This window comes from Trachurus trachurus, assembly GCF_905171665.1.
Source record: "Trachurus trachurus genome assembly, chromosome: 17".
In the NCBI taxonomy this organism is placed as follows: Eukaryota; Metazoa; Chordata; class Actinopteri; order Carangiformes; family Carangidae; genus Trachurus; species Trachurus trachurus.
In genome coordinates this window covers 1,580,794-1,601,770 of record NC_139900.1, presented here as the reverse complement: position 1 = coordinate 1,601,770, position 20,977 = coordinate 1,580,794, and the positions used below count along the sequence as shown (strand labels likewise).

General features: G+C 44.7%; 3 protein-coding genes across 5 annotated transcripts in view; 2 read left to right on the top strand and 1 right to left on the bottom strand.

The window, feature by feature from the left end:
• Window positions 1-532: 532 nt before the first annotated feature.
• sft2d3 (SFT2 domain containing 3) lies at window positions 533-2,142 on the bottom strand. The gene is made up of 2 exons (XM_083991658.1): window positions 2,131-2,142; window positions 533-1,659 (listed from the first exon to the last, which is right to left on the bottom strand). The coding sequence occupies exon 2, from the start codon at window positions 1,651-1,653 to the stop codon at window positions 988-990; it is 666 nt and encodes a 221-aa protein (XP_083847784.1). The 5' UTR covers window positions 1,654-1,659; window positions 2,131-2,142; the 3' UTR covers window positions 533-987.
• Window positions 1,525-20,977, top strand: part of LOC311000809 (dual specificity protein phosphatase 18) — a 255,469-nt gene continuing 236,016 nt past the window's right edge. The window contains exons 1-2 of one of the 3 annotated variants that reach the window (XM_083991657.1): window positions 1,525-1,620; window positions 6,381-7,313. In XM_083991657.1, the coding sequence (XP_083847783.1) occupies window positions 6,395-7,066 (672 nt within the window). In that variant the 5' untranslated portion in view covers window positions 1,525-1,620; window positions 6,381-6,394 and the 3' untranslated portion in view covers window positions 7,067-7,313. Of the gene's footprint in view, window positions 1,723-5,301; window positions 5,318-6,380; window positions 7,314-20,977 lie in introns of those variants that run through there. The other 2 variants (XR_014596107.1, XM_083991656.1) reach the window with 2 other exon arrangements.
• Window positions 8,852-20,977, top strand: part of pex5lb (peroxisomal biogenesis factor 5-like b) — a gene marked incomplete at both ends in the record, with an annotated part of 28,440 nt that continues 16,314 nt past the window's right edge. Inside the window, 3 exons of the mRNA XM_083990648.1 lie at window positions 8,852-8,866; window positions 14,472-14,564; window positions 18,637-18,751. Of these exons, the coding sequence (XP_083846774.1) occupies window positions 8,852-8,866; window positions 14,472-14,564; window positions 18,637-18,751 (223 nt within the window). The remainder of the gene's footprint in view (window positions 8,867-14,471; window positions 14,565-18,636; window positions 18,752-20,977) is intronic.

Sequence of the window (20,977 nt, the reverse complement as noted above, 5' to 3'; positions counted from 1 at the left end):
CGACAGGTGAGTCTGCAGGGTCCGAGTGGCTGACAGGAGCAAATAATCAATAATCGTCCCCCCTGTTCCTGCTCCAGGCGGTCGGTTGGTCCTCCAGATGGACTGGACCGGTATCAGTTCAGAGTCCAGTCCCGGGTCAGGTGGGCAGGGCCGTTGCTATGAATTCTGGGCCCCCTTAAAGAATACTAAAGTGGGCCCCTCCCCCTAACTTTTCCTTTTTTTTTCTTAGACTACGTATGTGTTATGGTTTTTTATTTAGCCTTCTTTGTTTTGATGCTAATGCAGCATTACACTGCAAAAACGTATCTTAGCAAGAATATTTGTCTTATTTCTAGTCAAAATGTCATTTCTAGTCAAAACAAATCTCATTCTACTTAAAATAAGACTCATCATATTAAAAGCAGCTTGTTTTTAGACACTTTTTACTTCTTTCAAGCAGATTTTCACTTGAAATAAGTAGAAAAAATCTGATAGTGGAGCAAGTTTTTCTTCCTTATTACAAACACAAAAAACTTACTTTCACTGGCAGATTTTTCTATTTATTGTGAATTTAAGTGAAAATGATCTAAAAACAAGTTCATTTTTAGGTGATGAGTCTTATTTTAAGTGGAAAGAGATTAGTTTTGACTAGAAATGAGACATTTGGACAAGAAATAAGACAAATATTCTTGGAAAGATGTAGAGTTTTTACAGTGTACTATGAGTATTAGTCAGGGTCTTACGCAGAATAAATCAGTCATACAAAGATTAGACTACTGGGGTTTTTTATGGCCCCACTGGGCGCTGGGCCCCTAGAGTTATCATCACCTTTCTCCCCTATACAACGGCCCTGCAGATGGACATGGTTTTCCCGGGTCAGATGGACATGGTTTTCCCGGGTCAGATGGGCATGGTTTTCCCGGGTCAGGTGGTTTTCCCGGGTCAGATGGACATGGTTTTCCCGGGTCAGATGGTTATGGTTTTCCCGGGTCAGGTGGTTTTCCCGGGTCAGATGGGCATGGTTTTCCCGGTCACAGTCCGTTTGAGGGCCGAGGCCGCCACCCCCCCCATGAGGCGCAGGCCCGCGCTGCCCCCGGGCAGCAGCGACACCGCCGCCCCCAGGAGGACGGCGGCCTGCAGCGCGGCGCCCAGCGCGGTGAGCGCGGTGCTGTGGAGGCTCAGCGCCGCGAACAGCGTCCCCCCCAGGGCGAACAGGTACAGCGCCGCCCCGGGGGAGGAGGTGAGGCCGGACAGCAGCTTCACGGGGCCGCGCAGCGTCGCCGCGGCCATGATGGCGAACAGCGAACCCAGCGACCACAGCAGCGCGAACTTCCGGGCGTAGAGCAGCAGCAGCGGCGCGTAGAGCGCGGACAGCGCGAAGCAGAGCGCGGAGAACGCGGCGAACAGCGCGGCGACGGAGAGGCGCTGGCGGCGGCTGAGCCCCGGTAGACAGGGGTCCGGGTCGGCCTGCAGCGGCCACCACGACCCGCTGCTCTGGTTCCCCCCGCTCCCACCGGGCCCCGGGCTGGACCAGCGGCCGAACCAGCTGCCAGGGACCGGGTTCGAGTCCCCCAGCTCCACCGCGGTGCTGCCGCCGGACTGGGACACGGTGTGGGCGCCGCCGGCCTTGGACTGGGCCAGGTACTCCTGCAGCTGCCGGTTCAACTCCGCCATGTCTGCCTCAGCTAGCAGCTAACAGGCTAACTAGCCCCGCGTCACAAGGCGGAACCGGAAGTCACCAAAGTAAAAGTCTTCACCAACATAAAACGTATAAAAACAGACATTAACTTGTAACACAATAGAAGCTAAATGTTAACTTAACGGCTCTGGGACTTTCTTGTAAATTATATTCCTTCAATTAAAGAGTTTCGCCGCATTTTATTAGTTTAGTGCTTTTATTTTGAAGGAAAGGCCCTGCATCCGGTTGCTACCAAAACAGAGTCAACGGCCAGACTTTTAACGTTACAGACTGAACCTTTAGTTTATTGAATGTTTCCATGATTCTCATCTCTGAAACAAGATGGCTGCTCCCGTTACTAGTCTGGACGCAGATATAATATATAATATATATTATAATATTAACCTGGTTAGTTTGTAGATGCGTTTGTTTAAAAGAAAGAAAGAAAAGAGGAAACAAAACAAAACAACAACAGCAGCTAACAGGCTAACTGCTAGCATCACGTCTTCTTCGCTGCTCCTCCGTCCTGTGACTTCCGGTGGCAGCGCGGAGTGCGGCGCCCCCTGCAGGACAGACGGAGCACTGCAACACAACACAACACAACACAACACAACACAACACAACACAACCATGAACACAACACAGTTACACACAGCAGGAGGCTTACATTTCCTTTTATTTTCTAATTACAATATTGAAAAAATCCCCTTAAAACTATCCAACCTCCACAAACAGATGCTTCTCTCCTGGTCATTAATCTATAAGCATCATTTCCCCCACATAGATAGTAATAATAGAGACATTATATATAGAAACAAATCTTTATTTTACCCCCATTGGTTTATACACAACATACTTTTAGTTCATCAGTTGTTTAACTCAAATGGATCATTATTTACATATCAAGAATGTATCCTAAAATACAGAATCCCTGTTCCTATTAGTGAATTTAAAATTGTCATGGAGCAATTATGTTATTTAGAAGTACATTAGTACAAAACCCAACACTCTTGCCCTTTGATCCAACCAAATTAGATATAGGGCAAATCTGTTTCTCCTCGACACGCAATAGTAACCATAATATAGCCTACACTCTTTATTTCAGAAAGAAGTCGTATCAACTCCATATGTAATAACTTATTGGAATAACTTTATTAATTATAGCTGCTGCGCAGCAATGGGTCGGGTCCGGGCTACTTTTGGGCATATTTAGGCAATTCTGAGCAACAAACAGGAGAATAGGAAGACAGGACAGTTGACCTTATAATGTCCAATTTGCATCATTTGAGGATTGAACCCACAACCTCGGGAACCAAAGACCGTTGTCTATCGCACTGAGCTAATTGACAAGTGACAGTTCAACAGTGGCTTCACAAATTGAGTAAGCCATTCACTGTCGTGTAGGCAGATTTGAAACCACAGTAAAAAGAAAAATCAGTTTTTGAGGTAAAATAATGATATGTATTTGTCAAACATCTACTATGAGTCTAAGATGTTAGGAGCCTTCGCACATGGTCCAGTCCAAGCTATTTGGACTTTTAAATTTAGAGGCTTGCTGTGATGCCACCATTAGGACAATTGTCTTGTGTTTTGTGTTGAGGACATCTGACATTTTGATCTGTCATCATCACCATCACCCTTGCTGGGTCTCGAACTCACAACCTCTGACACCAAGAACCAGCTCCTAACTTGCTGAGCTAATTGGCTGGTGGTGAGACTTGCTGTGTAGCTTCATTTATCCACTCAGGTGAGTCAGTGCCCGGGCAGCTGTTGTAAAGGCAGATTTCAAAAATGGTCAAAAAGTCAGAAATTCTATTATCTAAACAAAAATCTGTTAATACATAAATTGCATTTAGACAGCAAAACAGCTTGAGGACAACTGACATTTTGATCTGTCATCATCATCACCCTTGCTGGGTCTCGAACTCACAACCTCTGACACCAAGAACCAGCTCTTAACTCGCTGAGCTAATTGGCTGGTAGTGAGAGCTGCTGTGTAGCTTCATTTATCCACTCAGGTGAGTCAGTGCCCGGGCAGCTGTTGTGATGAAATGGTCAAAATTTCAGAAATTCAGTCATCTAAACAAAAATCTGATAATACATAAATTGCATCTTGACAGCATGGAAATGTTGGTGATTTGTTTTTAATGATAAGTGTTTTGCTTCATAAGAGAAAATATGATGTTTATAAATTCCACTCTCACATTGACTGCAGTTGTTCCCATGAGAGCAGAATTCAAAATGTTCTCAAAAATTCAGTTTTTGAGATAAAATTCTGATATTTGCTAAACTTCATCAACCATGACTCCAGAATATTGTCATTTTTTTTCAGGAAGATTGAAAATGTATTTAGCAAGAATTTGATGGTATATGTTTACAGTACTGTTTACAGTCAAACGTTTTCATGCACTGTAGGCTCAATTTTTGCTTAATCAAAAATCTGAGAAACAAGTTTTGTGGAGGACGGTCTGGAGATGCTCTGTAGCAAGTTTGGTGTCAATTGAGCAAAAATTGTGGGAGGAGATACATTTTAAAAGTTTTACAGTTATTGAAAAAAACAGAGTGATGGACTTCATAATTTGTAATAAGTTTAAGTGGACAAAAGTTTCTGCGGTATTGAGGCTACATTGTGGTGAAGTTTCAACACTGTAGCATCTACCGTTGGTTTGGTAGGAATTTTTAAAGTTTTTAAATTTAAACGCTTATTGTGCCCCCCCTAGGAGGGGGGGGCACATGTCCTTGGAGTTGAGTGAATCTGGCATGGGACTGAACCTTTGTGCAAAGTTTGGTGAGTTTTCGCCCATGGGAAGTATGACTTCCTTGGAAGAAGAAAGAAAGAAAGAAGAAGAAGAAGAAGAAGAAGAAGAAGAATTCCTAGGAATACAATAGTGTCCTGTCAGCTGCGCTGCCCGGACCCTAATAACCTTAACTGGAAAAAGATCTGGAACTTACCTGCTAGATATATAATTAATAATAATTCACAGAATTTACCCATCTAAAGTTTTTTTTTTTTTTTACAACGATTTAAAAAAGATATAGATTTAAACTGCTCTTTCTGTGTAGGACACTCTGAAGATGTATTTTGTCTCGTCTTTCTCAACCAAATTATGGGAAGATATTTGCAAGATGATTTCTTTGTCGATTGAACCTCTTTTTTCCCTGCAGCTTTGGACATAATATATTGTTTGGCTTCACTGACAATCCATCTGCAATAAAAAAAAAAACAATACTATATCATCAATCTTGTTATACAGTACAGTTAGCCAAATAAATGGCATATTCATAAATGTCGTTACACTAATCAAAAACCACTTTTTCTTATCTTTGAAAATGAAGCCAAACAATACATTAGGTCTATTAAAAAATCCATCAACATGAAAGCTATAAAAACTTTGACTTTGTGTAACTTTACAATGTTTTTGTATGAAAGCTTGTCTCTGTATTGCACCATGTCGACTTAATAAAGTTTCTAAAAAGAAAAAAAAAAAAATTCAGCTGTTGGCCTAAAATTAACCCTTCACATGATTGGCTGGATGACTGACAAACACAACCATCTACGGCCTCGTGTGTGTGTGTGTGTGAGAGAGAGAGAGAGAGAGAGAGAGAGAGAGTGTGTGTCATTCATATCAGTGAGCAGAGGAAGAAACAACCAAACCCAAAGTAAGGAGCTAGCTAGGCTAACTGTTTCCTCATGGTCCAGTCTTTGTGCTTAAGATAGATAAAAACACTTTACCAAATGCTAAGCTAGGCTAACAGTTAACCAATAATCATATTTAATGCTAAAATAGGTTAACAGTTTACCAATAATCTATATTTTATACTATGCTAGGCTAACAGTTTACCAATAATCTACATTTTATACTATGCTAGGCTAACAATCATATTTAATGCTAAGCTAGGCTAACAGTTTACCAATAATCATATTTAATGCTAAGCTAGGCTAACAGTTAATCAATATTTTATACTATGCTAGGTTAACAGTTAACCAATAATCATATGTAATGCTAAGCTAGGCTAACAGTTTACCAATAATTTATATTTTATGCTATGCTAGGCCAACAGTTTACAATCTATATTTTATTATAAAATCGGCCAACAGTTTGCCAATAATCTATATTTTATGCTAAAATAGGCTAACAGTTTACCAATAATCAATATTTTATGATAAACTAGGCTAACAGTTAATCTTTATTTTATGCTAAACTAGACTAACAGTTAATCGATATTATATACTATGCTAGGCTAACAGTTTACCAATAATCTATATTTTATACTATGCTAGGCTAAAAGTTTACCAATAATTATATTATATGCTATGCTAGGCTAACAGTTTACCAATAATCTAAATTTTATGCTAAGCTAGGCTAACAGTTAATCGATATTTTATACTATGCTAGGTTAACAGTTTGCCAATAATCTATATTTTATGCTAAACTAGGCTAACAGTTTACCAATCTATATTTTATTATAAAATCGTCCAACAGTTTACCAATAATCTATATTTTATGCTAAGCTAGGCTAACAGTTAATCGATATTATATGCTATGCTAGGCTAACAGTTTACCAATAATCTATATTTTATGCTAAGCTAGGCTAACAGTTAATTAACTTAACGTAACTTTATTGATTACTGATAAAAGTATCTCCATTAGCGACGCTGCTGATCTCTCTGCTCTGACTCTGTGATTGGCCGATCGGTAACGTTGTGTTTCCGTGCCGACAGGTGATGAGGTCATCATGGCGGTCTCTCAGATCACGCCCACGCTGTTCCTGAGCGGCGCCGACGGGGCGCTGAACGCGGCGCTGCTGAGCCAGAAGGGCATCACGCTGATCGTCAACGCCACGCTGAGCCACGCCAGCCCCGTGTACCCCGGCGTGGCGTGTGTGCGCGTGCCGGTGGTCGACCTGCCGACCGCGCGGCTCGACCGCCACTTCGACCGCGTGGCCGAGCGTATCCACGGCAACCGGCCGGGCGGCACGCTGGTGCACTGCGCGGCGGGAATGAGCCGCTCGCCGGCGCTGGTGATGGCCTACCTGATGCGTTACCGCGGCGACACGCTGCGCGCGGCGCACCGCCTGGTGCAGGAGCGGCGCCCGGCCGTGCGGCTCAACGCCGGCTTCTGGGAGCAGCTGCTGCAGTACGAGCGGCGGCTCTACGGCCGCAACACCGTCACCGTGGCAACCGTCACCGAGGCCACGCCCCCTCCACCGCCGCCGCCGCGCAGAGACCTGGGGGGCCGCGGGAACCGGTTAGCGCCGGCCCCACGGGCGCCGATGATGTCACCGCTGATGTCACGGTCGCCAATGATGTCACGGGCAGCCGGGTCACCGCTGATGTCACCAATGATGTCACCGCGGGCGCGGGCGAAGGCGCTGAGGAGAGGAGCGCGACGCGGCAGCGCGGTCTGAGTCCGACCAACCAGGAGACAGGAACCAGAGCCGAACGCCGCCACGGCAACACCACGTCCCGGGCCGGTGACATCACAGGTGGGCGTGGCCAGTGGTGGACAGTAATGGAGTAAATGTACTTGAGTACTGTACATCAGAATCTGTCACATAAACTTTACATCGATGGATGTGAGAAACTGTTTCATCTTTTTATCAGTATTCATGATGTTTCATCTCATTTGACTGTTTCCATGAGCAGTAACAGAGTAAATGTACTTGAGTACTGTAGCCTACTTCAGTACATATCCAGAGGATTTGTACTTTACTTGAGTAATAGATTTCTTTGGTACTTATTACTCTACTTGAATACATTTCCAAGACAAGTATTTTTTACTTTTACTGGAGTTAATTTCTAGGAAGGCTGAAAAGTACTGGTTACTTTCAGGTCTTTTTCTAAACTCCTATTGGACAGCAGCTGTGTCAGTCAGAGAAGGAAACCAATCAGAGTGCAGCTCTCCACTGGGATCGACGTCTTCTCTCCCCAGAAGGAAACCAACTCCACCGCCACAACGGCTGCATCAGGAGAAGATGCAGTGTTTAAAAACGTGGAGCTGGTCAGAAACATGGATGATGGTGATGAAGCGGTGGATCAGATCAGAGTTTTCTACTGTTGCCATGAGGATAAGATGATGGGATGTTGTGTTTGTCTGTCCCATAATAAACTGGTCAAACTGACCTGAAGCTGCTTCCTGGTTTTTATTTAGATAGACAGATAGATAGATAGATAGATAGATAGATAGATAGATAGATAGATAGATAGATAGATAGATAGATAGATAGATAGATAGGCTATAGATAGATAGATAGATAGATAGATAGATAGATAGATAGATAGATAGATAGATAGATAGATAGATAGATAGATAGATAGATAGATAGATGGATAGATAGAAAGAAAGAAAGAGATATAGATAGATAGATAGATAGATAGAAAGAGATATAGATAGATAAAAAGAAAGAAAGAGATATAGATAGAAAGAAAGAAAGAGATATAGATAGATAGATAGATAGATAGATAGATAAAAAGAAAGAAAGAGATATAGATAGATAGATAGAAATAAAGAAAGAGATATAGATAGATAGATAGATAGATAGATAGATAGATAGATAGATAGATAGATAGATAGATAGATAGATAGATAGATAGATAGATAGATAAAAAGAAAGAAAGATAGATAGATAGATAGATAGATAGATAGATAGATAGATAGATAGATAGATAGACCTGTCCTTTATTATTCTCTGTTTTATTCTCTTAACTTGCGGCTGCACACTGAAGCTTTTGCTGTGAAAATCCCGACAGGAAGTCACGGTGCGTGTGTGTGTGTGTGTGTGTGTGTGTGTGTGTGTGTGTGTGTGTGTGTGTGTGTGTGTGTGTGTGTGTGTGTGTGTGTTCAGGATGCTCTCGGCTCCTCTCGGTTTGTTTTCGTCCCTCCCCTCCATCCTCCACCGTCCGGAGCGAAGCTGCTTCTGAGTCCGACACGGTGACCGGACCACAGCCAGGCGGACTAGACCAGGACCAGGACCAGGACTATAGGACCAGGACCAGGACCAGGAGCAGCACATCGGACTAGGACTAGGAGCGCAGCGGCAGTCGTGTTGCAGTCCGATGCTCCGCCGCTGAGGCTCCATCCGTCCGGACACCGAGCGGCTGCTGCAGCTGCACCCGGAGAAGGAGCTCCTCTGGCGGCCACAGCTGCAGCGGCGCCCCGCTGAGGAGGACCAGCAGCTGGAGGAGGAGCAGACATGTACCAGGTCCAGGTGAGTCTGTCTCTACCAATCACATTCAACCATCGATCCGGACTGATCATCAACTCACCATCAATAACCAGTAGCCTAACTCACCTGCTTCACCTGTTTGACGTCTCTCATTGGTCAGTTTAGAGCACTGTAACAGAGAGTAAGGACACCACCATTGACTCCCGTGGTAAGGGTTTAAGGGTTTAAGGGTTTTGCGCCCCTAGTGGCAGGGTATGGGTATTGCAACAGCGCCCAGAAAACCCATTCACTCACTTGCTTGTACATTGATCAGGGGCAACAACATGGGCTTCACTGCTAACGTTAGCTAGAATTCATTGCTAGCTTTCGAACTCACTAGCTAGAATTCATTACACCGTTATATTATCAAATTTACATGAGCTAATATGATTACTTAAGATAAGACAATGTTTTGAATTAATTCTTTATGTAATAAAACTTCAGTTATTTTCTTATTTGTGGTTGTTTTGTAGTGTGTTACACTTGACCCCCCCTGCAGCTCAACACATTTGACTTCTCTGAAATAAATCAACATTGTACTCTTTGTGTAATATATGGGGCTGAATAAATTTATGAGACAGTAGTAGACTTGTGTAACTACAACATAGCAAAAAATGACTTTTCTAGTTGAATCAGTCCCAGAGAAATTCAGAAAATAGTCAAAAGTGTTACACTTGACCCCACTCTCCCCTACGTTAATGTTTATCTGTAAAGGATCCTCAATGATGCTATTAACGTGGGTGATCTATAAATGTCCTTAAATTGTTGAAAACACCACACTGCTCATTCACCAACAATGCAGAGATGTCTGTTCTTTTGCAAAACCCATATTCCTCCACCAGGAGGCGCTGCCATTGGACCGATGCTGTCCTTACTCTCTGTTACAGAGCTCTATGTCAGTTATAGTTCCGACCTTTAACCCAGTTACTGACGACGGGAGATAAATCTTTGATTATTGATCATCTGATCGATCACATCAGAGAAACCGAACCAGTGTCGGAATGAAAGTGAGAAACACACAAATCAATACACAACAATACACAACAACACCAGAGAGTAGACTGGTCCCGTAAGAGACTAAGGCCCAATCCCATTTCCCCCCTTGGCCCTACCACTTACCCCCACCCCTCCGTTTTGCGCGTTCACGTGTAGGGGTAGGGGGAAGTGGTAGGGCTACATACCATAAAAGTTTCCCAGAATGCATCTTGCGGCAGCCGGCAGCAGTAGCTGTAAAACAAAAAGCTGTTTTATTTCTCACTGTAGCGCTGTTATTACGTCACTTTATTAAGTTTTAATATTTTTTAACTGTAACTGTTTAGGTCCCAAATGTGCGGTTAGTTTATCCAAATGACGGCTGGTTAGAAGTGAAGCTCCAGGAGGAGCGGCTCCTCACAGAGGCAGCAGTCGGTCTGCAGAGCTGCTCGGCCGGCCAAACTACGTCGTCATCCCGGGGGAGAAAACCATCGCTAATTAACTTACCCACAGGTTTTTAGAGGTTTACCACCGGCTGGTTAAATTCTTTTTAGCATTTAAACGTTGGTCTCATTGATGAAATCTGACAATTGTGGCAGTAGCATTAGTTTATTTGGATGAAAAGTGAAGCTTCATGTGTGTATCAGACAGAGGAGCAGGCAGCGCTGCCTCTGGGCTCTGTGTACAGAAATCACCACATTTACATCAGTAAATAAATGTTTTACAATAAACCGATCAGTCTGCATTAAGTTTTATCTTATTTTATTAAGTTATATGGTACACGGCTATTTGATTTCTGGCAAAAGCTCGCCGCATCTGCTTACGTAAAAGCCAGTGGAGACTACGTGATGACGTATGTGATTGTTGAAGGGGTGTCCCAATTCGTAGGGGTTGACTTTCTACCCCTACCCCTTGTAGCTCCGTTTCAAGGGGCGAGGGGCAAGAGGTAGGGGTAAAAAAGAGAAATGGGATTGGGCCTAACACCAGAGAGTAGACCGGTCCCTTTACCTGGATGAGTGGTTGCTCAGGTAACCAGGAAGTCCCTCTGGCTCCGCCCACATTGAACTGTAAACATGTCTGTTCCTGTTCCCATGACAACAGCAGGACTTTGATGTGAGCGGAACAAAGGGCCGGTCTGAGTCCAGCTGTGACCTCTGACCCAGACTGCTGGACCTGAACAGGTGGACGACGTCCTGTCACCTGGTCGTCGTAGAGACCAGACTCAGTACCTGCTGGTTCCCATGGAAACAAATGTTCAGATCAGAATCAAATGAAAATAAACAGTTAAAGCAGAATAAACAGGTGGAATAACCCTTTACTAAACCGACAGAAAGTAAAATGAAACAGTGAAACTGAATCTTGTCTGGTTCTGGTCTTTCTGCTCCGTGGCGACATTTTAAATATGTAGAGACGTGTTGTTTACAACTACTTCCTGGTAGAAAACCAGCATGAGAACAATAGTGACGGACGAGAGTTTCACTATATTTATCTCATTTTTCATGTCACTATATCACCGTTTAGACTAATCTGATGTTTGTAAAGTTTATAAAACCAATGATTGGACAAACATTACTATTTCTGTGTGCACATTTTTGTAATTAGTCATGGTTATCATAGATTAGCTGGGCTAACGGTTAGCTACCTGTTTAACTTTAATAACTCAGTGACTCAATAAACGCTCCATGAAAAAATATTTTCTCCAGCGGATATCTGAGTTCCAACATGACTGAGCTAACTGGAGTAGTTTCATGTCGTGTCCCACAACGGGAGGGTTTTAACAGCTGACGTCCTGCTGTTAGCTTAGCTACCGTTAGCTTAGCTACCGCTGTTATCTTAGCTACCGCCGTTAGCTACCACCGTTAGCTTAGCTACCATTAGCTTAAATACCGCCATTAGCTTAGCTACTGCTGTTAGCTTAGCTACCGCCTTTAGGTTAGCTACTGCCGTTAGCTTAGCTGCCGCCGTTAGCTTAGCTGCCGTTAGCTCATAGATAATATGCCTGTCAGTGCCTGATCCGTACCTGGAACACGATCCGTTCCAGGGGGAAGTTAGTTAGTTCATGGATGAAAACAGAGACGTTCTTTGAGGAAAAACACAAGCACGTCGCAACAAATTCCCCTCTGTTCTATTTCTGATTACATAAAATCTAATGTAGACCGATCAGATAATTGTAAAACATTTATTTATTGATGTAAATGTGGTGATTTCTGCTCCTCTGACCAGCTCCTCCTGAAGCTTCTCTTTTCATTTACACAAACTAATCAATGAGACCATCAATTAATCTGCTCCTTTCTCCACCGGCATGACGACGATGAGCTGAGCAGCGAGCTAACGTTAGCTCCCGGTGGCTGCCCCCAGTAGCTCTGCACTTCTCCCAAAACCTCGGAGCAAACTTCCAAACAGACGTCAGTTGGATAAACCGACCACAGATTAGGACTCTAAACTGTGACTTTCTCGCATGAAAAAATATTTAAAATTAATAAAGTGACGTTTTAACAACGCTACAGCGACGTTTAGCTGCTCTATCGCTAGGCTAGCAGTTAGCATTGCTGGCCCTCTGTGTTGTGTTTCTCACGGCCTGCTCTAGGTGGGGTTCGATACCACGACCTCCCGCACCGGAGGGGACGATGCTAACCACTTGGCGGGTTGGTTAGCACGTCTTTTATAGGTGGAGTGAGTGCACATCCGCTACACTGGGCTAGCAGTTAGCATAGCTTTGAAGTTAATGCCGTAAAACGGTGCATGCGCAGAAGTTGGCAGCTAAGCTACTGCTGTTAGCTTAGCTACGGCCGTTAGCTTAGCTACCGTTAGCTGTCCCTGTCAGCTGAGCCACTGATGCTTTCTAGACACTGTGATTCCCCCAAACTGAATAAATACAACACATAGCAACACAAAACACACACACAGAAATAGTAATGTTTCTTCAACCATTTCAGATTTGTCTAAACGGTGATAGGGCGTGAAAAATATGATATATAGCTAAACTCTCGTTCGTTACTATTGATCTCATTCACATTACAGCTGGTTTTCTACCCGGAAGTAGAATGTAAACAACAAGGAGATTCGGTGTTGTGGTCGCCCCGGTAACAACACAGAGGCTCATGTAAACACAGACCAGACCAGGTGTGGTCTGAGTCCAGGTGTTGGACGAGGTCACAGCTGTGTGTGTGTGTGTGTGTGTGTCGTCATGGTGATGTGTGTGTGTGACCTGCAGCAGCAGACTGTTACATAAAGCAGCGGTTAAAGTTTGATGAAGTGAGTCCAGGCCTGTGATTGGTTGGACGGCTCTGATGACGTCACTCTGGAAAAACTGAACTGAACCGATAATGATGATGACTCTGGCCCCCCCCATCCCCCCTCTGCCCCTCCCCCCTCCCCTCGGTGTGTCCTCTACCCCCCTCCCCCTCTGCCCCCCCCCCCAGCAGCAGTGTGTCCTCTGCAGGCTCCTGTAGCTACTGAACTCATGCAAGATTAATGAGCTGCTGCATCATACAGACAGGAATATCTGAACCCCGGGGGGGTTGGCACTTATTCATCTGGATATCTGTCTATATATATATAGCCTACTATATACATACATATATATATATGTATATGTATATAATCACCTGCATGTATGAGTATTGATCATGGTATCAGTAGTTTCTAGTAGTTTGTGGGTGGAGCTGAGGAGCTGCAGCTCTGAACTCAGCTCTGCTGGGACTCTGGGCTGATGGAGGATGTTTGCTCAGCACAACAGCAGGTTATTTATAGTCCTACACACACACACACACACACGCACACACACACACGCACACACACACACACGCGCGCGCTTCACAGCCGGACGGCCGACACCGACAGAGTGAGAGAACGAGGAGAGAGAGAGAACAGAGTGAAGTTCTCGTTTTCAGCTGCAGTCATCAAAACCTGAAGAACGACATCAGCAGATAAAACACAGTAGAAACACAGTAGAAACACAGTAAACAGTGTGTTCAACATGCAGGATTTTTGCATTTTCTTCTACCTTTTAAAAAAAAAACATTTCTACTGCTTTTCGTCCTTGAAAAGGCATTAATCTTCAAGTTATATGTTTCAGCTTCAACGTTAGACTTTTTCAACAGTTCTTCAGCTAATTCAACTTTGTTTCAATGATTTCTTCAGCTTATTCAGCATTGCTTCAGCAATAGCGTTCAGCTGCTTTCAGCATTCACACCAGTTCCATTCTTGGAAATGTTTTTAGGGCCCGAGCGGCGACTGCCCTATTGTTTTTGCTATGTTTGCAATTGCAATTTTTTTTTGTTGTTGTTGTTGAATTTTTTAAATATTGTGCAATGTGCATTTGTTCGCCTTTTTTACATACAGAGAGTACAGGTTTTGAAAAGGGTTTTAGTTCACTTTATAATGGAGTATACAGATAAATGTTAAAAATGCTAAAGACTAAAAATCGAGAGAATCGGCAATATCGTAGAATCGCAATTTAAATCGAATCGCCATCCAAAAAACCGTAGAATAATCGAATCTGGAGAAAAGCGTATTGTCCCTCAGCCCTAGTAGATAGCCTACAGCCAACCAGCTTTTATTTTGAAATGCGAGCGCGTGGACCAGGAAGTGGCTTGTTTCCCAGTGACCAATCAGAAACCGTCTGCTGTTGTAGGGCAGAGGTGAAGGGGTCGTTGCCATGGTGCTGAAGGAGCTTCCTGGTAGAAAGGCCTCTGAAGGAAACAGCCTCCTCACCGTGACAACCAAGGTTGGCATGACGACCGCTCTGCTCAATAACTCACTTCCTCCTTCTGCACTTTCATGTTTGTCCACGTGTCCACATCATGTCCTCATGTCCTTCTGTCCTCATGTCTTCATGTCCTCTTGTCCTTGTGTCTTCATGTCCTGGTTTCTTTGTATCTTCATGTCCTCCTCATGTCTTTATGTCTTCATTTCCTCATATCCTCCTCGTTTCTTCTTTATGCCCTTGTGTCCTCATAGACCAGAGCGGCATTTTTATGCAAATGAGAATGACTGATGCATCCTGGGTAATTTAGGGGCAGCACCCGGCATTTTTAAATTGCACTCAGTGGCTTTTTGTGTTTTGATGGAGCGTAGACTAACTAACAATCAATCTGAATGTTTTATTTTGTGTTTCTTTTGTAGCACTATGTCTCATAATTATTTTGACACCCTCTTTGAAACCCACCGTTCACGCTATCTTGAAAAACTACAATGAATGAATCTAGCGGTATGCTCCTTTAGCCTCCCACAGTGATCAATGACTCCACACAGTGGCCAGAAATGTCTGACCCAGACATCTACACGTATTTGGTGGAATCACCGGGAGGTTTTGGCTCAGTGTTGTCTGTTAATAGCCTGTTAATAGACAACTTTCTGTTAGTTAGTTTGTCAAGCCAGTTAGGCTGAACTTTTCAATGGAGGGATGCCGGGCGCTGCCCCTAAATTACCCAGGATGCATCAGTCATTCTCATTTACATAAAAAAGCCGCTCTGGTCTATGTCCTCGTGTCTTTATGTGTCTAGAACATTCTGTCCAATCAGCAGTTCAGACATTTGTCCCGTCTAAGATGATTGATTAATTATTACAACAGCTGTTGATTGATTTTCTTTGATCAATGAATCAGTGAATGGATCAGTGACCTCTGACCTCTGACCTTTAACCTCTGACCTTTAACCTCTGTCCTCTGACCTTTAACCTTTAACCTCTGGTCAGCTGATCCTATAACCTCTGACCTTTAACCTTTAACCTCTGTCCTCTGTTCAGCTGATCCTATAACCTCTGACCTTTAACCTCTGTCCTCTGACCTTTAACCTTTAACCTCTGGTCAGCTGATCCTATAACCTCTGACCTTTAACCTTTAACCTCTGTCCTCTGGTCAGCTGATCCTTTAACTTCTGACCTTTAACCTTTAACCTCTGTCCTCTGGTCAGCTGATCCTTTAACTTCTGACCTTTAACCTCTGTCCTCTGGTCAGCTGATCATTGATCAGAGTGTTGATTGGTCAGAGTTGGTCCTGTGCTGCTGCTGCTGGACAGCATTAAACACCAGTGTGTCCCAGTCGACATGTGGACAGACACGACTGTGGATTAGGATTAGGAAGATACACACACACACACACACACACACACACACACACACACACACACACACACACACACACACACACACACACACACACACACACACACACACACACACACACACACACAGCTGTGAGCAGGTTGACCTGTGTCCTACGTTTCCCAGAATTCCTCTTGTGACCAGGTGGAGGGGGCGTGGCCTGTGGTAACTTAGCAACAGCTCAGATGTGTGTCTGCTGGTGACTCAGAGGTCAAAGGTCACGGAGGGAACCAGACCTGAACTGAGACACAGAACAGCTGCTGCACCGCCGCCATCTTGGCTCCATCTGACTCCATCTGACTCCGCCCCCTAGATATCAGATCATTTAAATAAGGCGGAGCCACACACACACACACACACACACACACACACACACACACACACACACACACACACACACACACACACACACACACACACACACACACACACGTAGTACACTGCTTTACACCTGCAGTGCAATGTAAGGCAGTGTAAGGCACAAGGCAGTGCACTGTAAGGCAGTGTAAGGCACAAGGCAGTGCACTGTAAGGCAGTGTAAGGCACAAGGCAGTGCACTGTAAGGCAGTGTAAGGCACAAGGCAGTGCACTGTAAGGTAGTGTAAGGCACTGTAAGGCAGTGTAAGGCACAAGGCAGTGCACTGTAAGGCAGTGTAAGGCACAAGGCAGTGCACTGTAAGGTAGTGTAAGGCACAAGGCAGTGCACTGTAAGGCAGTGTAAGGCACAAGGCAGTGCAATGTAAGGCAGTGTAAGGCACAAGGCAGTGCACTGTAAGGCACAAGGCAGTGCACTGTAAGGCAGTGTAAGGCACAAGGCAGTGCACTGTAAGGCAGTGTAAGGCACAAGGCAGTGCACTGTAAGGCAGTGTAAGGCACAAGGCAGTGCACTGTAAGGCACAAGGCAGTGCAATGTAAGGCAGTGTAAGGCACAAGGCAGTGCACTGTAAGGCAGTGTAAGGCACAAGGCAGTGCACTGTAAGGCAGTGTAAGGCACAAGGCAGTGCACTGTAAGGCACAAGGCAGTGTAAGGCACAAGGCAGTGCACTGTAAGGCAGTGCACTGTAAGGCACTGTAAGGCACAAGGCAGTGCACTGTAAGGCAGTGTAAGGCACAAGGCAGTGCACTGTAAGGCACAAGGCAGTGCAATGTAAGGCAGTGCACTGTAAGGCAGTGTAAGGCACTGTAAGGCACAAGGCAGTGCACTGTAAGGCAGTGTAAGGCACAAGGCAGTGCAGTGTAAGGCACAAGGCAGTGCAATGTAACGCAGTGTAAGGCAGTGCACTGTAAGGCACAAGGCAGTGCACTGTAAGGCAGTGTAAGGCACAATGCAGTGCACTGTAAGGTAGTGTAAGGCAGTGTAAGGCACAAGGCAGTGCACTGTAAGGCAGTGTAAGGCACAAGGCAGTGCACTGTAAGGCAGTGTAAGGCACAAGGCAGTGCACTGTAAGGCAGTGTAAGGCACAATGCAGTGCACTGTAAGGCAGTGTAAGGCACAATGCAGTGCACTGTAAGGTAGTGTAAGGCACAAGGCAGTGCACTGTAAGGCAGTGTAAGGCACAAGGCAGTGCACTGTAAGGTAGTGTAAGGCAGTGTAAGGCACAAGGCAGTGCACTGTAAGGTAGTGTAAGACACTGTAAGGCACAAGGCAGTGCACTCTAAGGCAGTGTAAGGCACAAGGCAGTGCACTGTAAGGCAGTGTAAGGCACTGTAAGGCACAAGGCAGTGCACTGTAAGGCAGTGTAAGGCACAAGGCAGTGCACTGTAAGGTAGTGTAAGGCAGTGTAAGGCACAAAGCAGTGCACTGTAAGGTAGTGTAAGGCACAAGGCAGTGCACTCTAAGGCAGTGTAAGGCAGTGTAAGGCACAAGGCAGTGCACTGTAAGGCAGTGTAAGGCACAAGGCAGTGCACTGTAAGGTAGTGTAAGGCAGTGTAAGGCACAAGGCAGTGTAAGGCACTGTAAGGCACAAGGCAGTGCACTGTAAGGCACAAGACAGTGCACTGTAAGACAGTGTAAGGCACTGTAAGGCACAAGGCAGTGCAGTGTAAGGCAGGGCAGTGTAAGGCACAAGGCAGTGCACTGTAAGGCAGTGTAAGGCACAAGGCAGTGCACTGTAAGGCACTGTAAGGCACAAGGCAGTGCACTGTAAGGCAGTGTAAGGCAGTGTAAGGCACAAGGCAGTGCACTGTTAGGCAGTGTAAGGCACTGTAATTTGGACAGGTTAGTACCGTCTCAAATCAAACTCTGCCGCTGCACTGACCGGAAATGACTCGAGAGCTTCTCCTTCTATTGTTTAAATTCTGATTGCAACCGGCCGTTGGAGCCCTATCGCCGACACTTGACAGCGCTTTTTTGCCGATCAAAACGAGCTATTAAGTTGTGTTTTATTGCATTAGTGTTGTTGTTGTGCTGTTATGAGTGTTTTTTAAAGACATTTACGGCGGTGTCGGCTCTGTCGCTGCTCAAAGCAACCGCTGCCGTTTGAAAAGTAGTGACGGGCTTCCGCTACGTCACTAAGACGACGGCCGTTAAGTGTGGAAAGTGTCCAACGATCCACACTCAATGTTCTGGCCGTTTGAGTGCACATAGCGCACTACATTTTCGCACACTGCTCAGTGTGAACGCACTTATGCACTCAAAATATTAAGTGTAAGTGCAGAAGTCTCAGTCTCAGTCTCTGTCTCTGTCTGTTGTGCAGCTGGTCGGGGAGCAGCAGGAGAGTCGTCCTCTGCTGAGTCCGTCCATCGATGACTTCCTGTCTGAGAGCCGCGGAGACGGCCCCTCAGCGCGACCTCTGACCTCCAACACAGCAGGTGGGTTAACCCCCCCCCCCCCCACATACACACACACACACACACCTGGGCTGAGCCAATATCATCCGGCTGCGGACACAAACATGCCTATGTTCCCTCAGCCCTATGTTCCCACAGCCCTATGTTCCCACAGTTCTAAGATTTTTTTCAAAATTAGGCCCTATGTTCCCACTGGACTCTCTCTACCTATGTGGACTCTATCTATCTGGCCTGTCTAGCCTCTACCTGGTCTTTTTACTAAACTTAACCAACTCTTTTCTTCATTGCCTAAACCCTACCAATGGTGGGACCAAAGGGCTGTGGGAACATAGGGCCTAATTTTCAGTGACAACAAAAGTTAGAAATGTGGGAACATAAGGCTGTGGGAACATAGGGCTGTGGGAACATAGGAATGACCCCGGACAGACGTCATGCGCCCGAGCATCAGCTGATAATGAGTGAAAAGTCACAGATAACTAACTTAACTCATGAGATGAGGAGCAAAGAGAGGCTGAAAAAATACTTTCTAAACACCGTAGAGTTGGTTGCCCTCTTCATAAACATTACGGTGTTTTCTCCGTGACTTTTCGCTAGCAGAGCGGCTAACGGCAAAATGCGATCAATGATTAATGATTGCAAATGCTTCGACCACTATAAAAATGCAAACGGAACCGACTATACTAGTAACAATATGTACAAACATGAATGAAGAATGAAAGTGTTGTTTGTAATTTTATTTAGCCTCTAATTTTCATTTAGTCAGTATGCTAAGGTAGCCGGGCGGCTAACGGCAAAATGTGATCAATGATTAAATGATAAAAAAATGCTTCGACTATTATATAAACAAATACAAACTGAACCGCCTATACTATTAACAACATGTAAAAACATAACTATGAATGTAGAATGAGAGAGTTAGGTGTAAAGAATACAGCAGCGCTATGGTAACGATGATCCGGAAGTGAGCGGGCCGTAACTTCTTAAAGGGGAAGTACGTCACATGAAACGGCCCGGCTGCAGCCAGACCCTTCTGGGCCGAGCCGGGCTCTGCAGGTGAAGGCCCCGCCCCCTACAGTGTGTTACTGCAGCGACAGGCGTCTTCACCTTCAGCCAATCAGAGGACACAGCTGCTCCGTCCATCTGCTCCCTCTGACTCAGCAGGTGAAACAGTAATTAAAACCTCTCGTCTGGGATACGTCTTCACTCTGGAGCAGTGGGAAAGTTCACTCTCTACATGAACTAGGTTCAGTAGTTCAGTTCACACATTTTAAAATGAACTAGTTCAGTTCAGAGTTCATAATTAAACATTTTGAACTAAGTTCACGGTTCCAAAACTGAACTAGTTCATAGTTCTTTTTTCTTTTCTTTTCTTTCTTTTTTCCAATATGTTGCTACAAGCTATTATTTTTCAAATGTATTGCCTCAGTCCATATCGAACCACAGACAGCAGTTATTTTAGCAGTTTTAACCAGTAGTATTAGTTATAGTTACTATACTATGGGGGGGTGGGGGGGGGGTGGGGGGGGGACATAAATTAAAAACTCAGTGAGATTAATTATCTACCACTTCACCTGGACGCTGACGTCACCTGACACCTGTCTTCAACTATCGTTTTATTGACAACAAGGTACAAACAGACAGTTATATAAAAACACAATATGTTTAGATTTTTCTCAGAACACATATACAGGTTGGGACAACTGGGTCAAAAAGGAAGGAAGAAAGGGAGGGAAAAAGGATTTTGCAAGGAAGGAAGGGTAAAGGGAAGGAAAGAAAGATGGAGGGAGGGAACAGATTGGGTCAATTTGACCCAGAAGGACAACAGAAGGGTTAAATAAGTGAATACATAAATAAAGGTTATGATTGATAGGTAAAGGTATCACTCAACAGCTATGAAGAATTTAACAAAGAGAAGAAAAAAACGAAAAACAGGGGAAGTCGGTAATGTGACAGTCAAGTCTGAGACTAAATGAGGAGGCAGCATCAGCCTTCAGGATGTAGAACCAGTGGATTCATGAGTTCTCAGGAAGGGTTTAATTAAGCAATATATCACTCCAGTCTGTGGTCTCTGCTCATTCTACCACTCTAAGGGGGTTGTTATCTGCACGTTTGTTTAGCTAACTGCTATATCTAGTAAGTGGAAGTATTTGTTTCCCCCCCTGTGTCTAGAAAGCATCAGTGGCTCAGCTGACAGGGACAGCTAACGGTAGCTAAGCTAACGGCGTAGCTACCGTTTATTGAGTCACT